The following is a 4,690-nucleotide window of genomic DNA, read 5'->3' as shown; positions in this document are numbered from 1 at the left end:
CTAGTTGTAATTTGTTTATGCGAATATCTTCATCTGATTTAAAAATATTTATAATTTTGCTATCATCTGCATATAATTATTTAATATTATTTTAATATTATTTTTTAATGTGGATGGCAGATCGTTTATGAAAATAAGAAATAGAAGTGGCCCAAGGACAGAACCTTGTGGAACTCCACTCTCGACTGTTAGCCATTTTGATACACAATCCCCTAAAATTACTCGTTGCTTTCTATTATGTAAATAGGCTTCTATCCAATTTAGAGTTACTCCATAAATACATTTAACATCAATCGCATATGAGGTACTTTATCAAAAGCTTTTGAGAAATCTGTATACAACATATCAACACACCAGCCATTCTCAATAGCATCAAATAAAATATCTTGTGTTTCTAGTAGATTAGTAGTACAGCTTTTGTTCTTTCGAAAACCATGTTGGTTACTATTTAATAAATTGTTTGTTAACATGTAATTCATTATTTTGTCACCTAAGATCGATTCAAGAATTTTGCATGGTATTGACGTTAATGAAATTGGTCTATAGTTTGCAGGATCATTTTTATCTCCATTCTTGTATAGCGGTGTTACATATGCCATTTTCCATATGAGTGGAATTTGTTCTTCTTTTAAGGATCTTTTGAATAGTAACTCTAGAGGTTTGCAAAAACTATTTTGACATTTTTTTAACACATATGAACTTACACTATCTGCTCCTAATGCTTTATTGACATTTAGTTCACTTAGTTTAATTCTAACAATGTCTTGAGTTATTACTGAGTCTATATCTAATTCTAAAATCTTGCTTGTTTTTACTGTAATGTTAGGAAAATTTGTTGGATCTTCTATAACAAATACTGAATGAAAGTTTTCATTGAGGATATTAGCAATATTATCACGATTTGTTTGTAAAGAACCATTTTTATCTGTTACTATATTAATGCCTAATTTTATTTTTCTGTTTGAATTAACATATGCATAAAATAGTTTTGAATTTTCTTTTAATGACTCAGCTATTTTTTTTTCATAATTTATTCTTTTTGATTTAACTAGATTTTTTATTGTTTTATTGGTTAAAAAATATTGGACTTTTAGCTTGTCACATTTAAAACCATTAGATAATAATTTGTGCCATAAACTTGTTTTATTTCTTATTGCTTTTTTTGCTTCTCTATCAATCCAAGGTCTGGTCTGTAATTTGTTATTGAAGTATATAGTTTTTTTAGGAATGTATTTGTTGCATAATTCACTATAGATATTTAGGAATATTTCATAGCACTCATTAATACTAATTTTTCCAAAAAGACTTTCCCAATCATTTTCATTAACAGCTTTTTTTATGACTGTGTAATTACCAAGTTTATAGTTAAATCCAGATTTCCCAAAATTTGACATTTCATTTTTAGTAGTGTTTTTGACAAAATATTTCCAGCTAAGTATTTGGTGTCCATTTCTAGTGTTGCCTAAAGTTGGATTATGATGGATTTTATTTATACGTTCAGGTGTTTCTGTTAAAATTAAATCTAAGATATTACCATTAATTAAATCTGCATTATATGTAGGTGATATAACTACTTGATGTAAGTAGTTGTCATTTATATATTCAACAAATTTGGTGGAGTATTTATCATATTTTTTTATGTTTTGAACATTGTTTTTTTTCCATATTATATTTGGATAATTAAAATCTCCTGAAATAAGTAAACCAGAGTACCTATTATGATCAATTTTATTCTTAGCTGCTTCTATTATTTTACAGATACAGTTATTTATTTCTTCAGATGCATCAGGTGGCCGATAAATACAACCAAGTAAAATTTGTTCATCTTTTATACTTAAAATACACCAAGTATGTTCAATGTCGTTGTTTTTAGTGAAACTATCATTGGGTGAGTAAACTAAAAAACTTTCTTTTACATAGATAGCAACACCACCTCCATGTGTTTTAACTGAACGACTATTTGATCTATTATTATGGATTATTTGATAACCATTTACATATGTAACTGAGTTTTCATTAAACCAAGTTTCTGTGATCATATAGATATCGAGTTTAAAGGATGCAATATCTAATAGAAACAAGTCAAATTTATTGTTTAATGATGTAGCATTTGTGTATCTACAACTTAGACAATTTTTATTTATATCTAAACTATGTTTTTCGGAATTAATTACATCACGAGTCTGAGATTTTTTAACATATTTAGTCAATGTGTTAGTCTTATATCTAACAACAACAACAAAAGGCTCTACTTATACAAAAATTTCGTTCAATAACAAAACATTTAATAAACACTATTGTTCAAATAGTCGCCATATAATTGTTATTTAGTTCGTTATAGCCACAATGGCGCTATTTACTGGTTATAGCTATCGTGGTATTGGAATGTTGTTTTATATTCGATTCGATTCGGGTTTCTTCCGTTCAACAGCTTTTTTAATATTTTATTTTTATTTTCCTTTTTATTTTTAATTTTGTTTTCATAACTACTTGAGTTAACAATTACGATAATGCCTCATTTATCAGATATATTAAAGGTAATAAGTTTATTAAATTCCGTTTCAAAACTTATATTTAGTGCTTACCAAAAATACTCATTCACATCCATTAACGTTGGTTAATGCAAAGTGTTACTTTAAATAACTCTTGCATAGTTTCTGTAAATATATATATATATATATATATATATATATATATATATATATATATATATATATATATATATATATATATATATATATATGTATATATATATATGTATATATATATATGTATATATATATATATATATATATATATATGTATATATATATATATATATATATATATATATATATATATATATATATATATATATATACATATATATGTATATATATATACATATATATATACATATATATATGTATATATATGTATATGTATATATATCATATATATATGTATATATATACATATATATATATCATATATGTATACATATACATATCACAACCATTTCATAGAGCCCTTTAGTCACTCATAAAAAAAAACATTTTAATTTTAAAAATAAAATAGAACTTCAATAAAACAAAGCTCATATTTTTTTTTAGTGTAAAAAATTTAAAACAAAAAATATTAAATCAAATACGAAAAAAATTAAAAATCTAAAAACAAATACTGTAAGCTATAATATATATGTCAGGAATGAAAAAGATGCATTTTAGTTTGCCGTTTAAACGATGAAATGGTCTTTAAAATTTTAGGTCTTAATATTTTTATTTTGAAGATGATTCCATATTGATGGACGACGGTTTGTAATTAGGAAACCTGACTGCTGCAATTTAATTTTCCCTAGATGGTAATTGTACCTGATATTTGAACGCAGATTATATTTTTCAGAATATGGTATCAAGAAAATATCTGAAAAAACGCTTGGTAGTAGATTGTTCTTATACTTGTACATAAAAATTTATATCTGTAATGTGTTAAGTTTCTCAATATCTAGAGCCATCATGCTTTCATCACTGGGGCCGGGTTTACTAACCTATTTAAATAATTAATTGCTTTGCATGCATGGTTTTGTAATTTTAGCAATTTTGTTTTATGGATGCTGGCCCATACAATATTTGCGTACAAAAGTTGACGATGTACTAGACTAAAGTATAGCATATTACGTGATTTACTATCGAGAAAAGGTTTCAACTTATACAAAACACATATTTCAGAGAACACCTTTGTTTCTAGAAAACCAATATGGTTTCTCCATCACAAATTTTTATCAAAAAGTACTCCCAAAAATTTTGTATGTTTTTTACGTTTAACTTTATTTTTATTAATAAGCAGTTTAGGCAGCTTTAAGGGTTAACTTTAAAATGATTTTTTTTTTTTGAAAAAGAGTAAAGCTAGTTTTTTCACAATTTTGGGATAATTTTTTTGCTATGAACCAGAGGTTGAAATTTTCGAGTTCAATATTCATAGTTTCAAACGAAGTCTTTGAATCAAGATGATTAAAAAATAAATTTATATCGTCAGCATACTTAAATGTAGATATTTGTTGGGAAGCTTTATGAATATTGTTAATATATATTAAAAGCAATAATGGACCTACGATTGAACCCTTAGGAACTTCACACGTAATATCAAGGGGCTCTGACATTTCTAGTAATACGAACTGCTTTCTGTTATACAAATAGCTTTTAATCCACTTAAATGTTGAGCCTATAATACTGTAATATTTTAGCTTGGAAAGTAAAATACTGTGATCAATTGTATCAAAGACCTTAGAAAGATCAATGAACAATCCTAATTCCAGTTCATCGCTATCAAACGACTTATACATTTTGTCAGCAAGTTTAATAATAGCATGTTCAGTAGAGCAATTGCTTTAAAATCCAAACAGATTTTTGTATAATAAATTGTTTAATTTAAAGTAATTATCAACTCTATTACAAATTACTCTCTCAAATACTTTTGAAAATACTGGAAGTAAAGAAATAGGTTGGTAGTTAGAAGCATTATTGCAATCACCTTTTTTGAAAACGGATTAATTTTGGCTAGTTTAAGTTTATCAGGGAATATAATATTTTTAAATGAAGATGATATTAAATAAAATAATGGTTTACTAATGCTGTCCATAACATAAATAGCTACATTACTGGAAATACCATCATATCCACATGAATTGTTGCGTTCAAGTTCAATAATTGCT

At 25.7% G+C, this 4,690-nt stretch overlaps 1 protein-coding gene across 1 annotated transcript in view; it reads right to left on the bottom strand.

Moving 5' to 3' along the window:
• Nucleotides 1-266: 266 nt before the first annotated feature.
• LOC136081485 (uncharacterized) overlaps nt 267-4,690 on the bottom strand; it is a 5,263-nt gene continuing 839 nt past the window's right edge. The window contains exons 2-4 of the mRNA XM_065798803.1: nt 4,463-4,690; nt 4,240-4,364; nt 267-2,251 (exon numbers count right to left, since the gene is read on the bottom strand). The exon at nt 4,463-4,690 is cut by the window's right edge and continues 115 nt beyond it. Of these exons, the coding sequence (XP_065654875.1) occupies nt 267-2,251; nt 4,240-4,364; nt 4,463-4,690 (2,338 nt within the window). The remainder of the gene's footprint in view (nt 2,252-4,239; nt 4,365-4,462) is intronic.

Source organism: Hydra vulgaris, chromosome 06, assembly GCF_038396675.1.
Source record: "Hydra vulgaris chromosome 06, alternate assembly HydraT2T_AEP".
In the NCBI taxonomy this organism is placed as follows: Eukaryota; Metazoa; Cnidaria; class Hydrozoa; order Anthoathecata; family Hydridae; genus Hydra; species Hydra vulgaris.
This window is presented reverse-complemented; position numbering and strand designations above follow the sequence as displayed.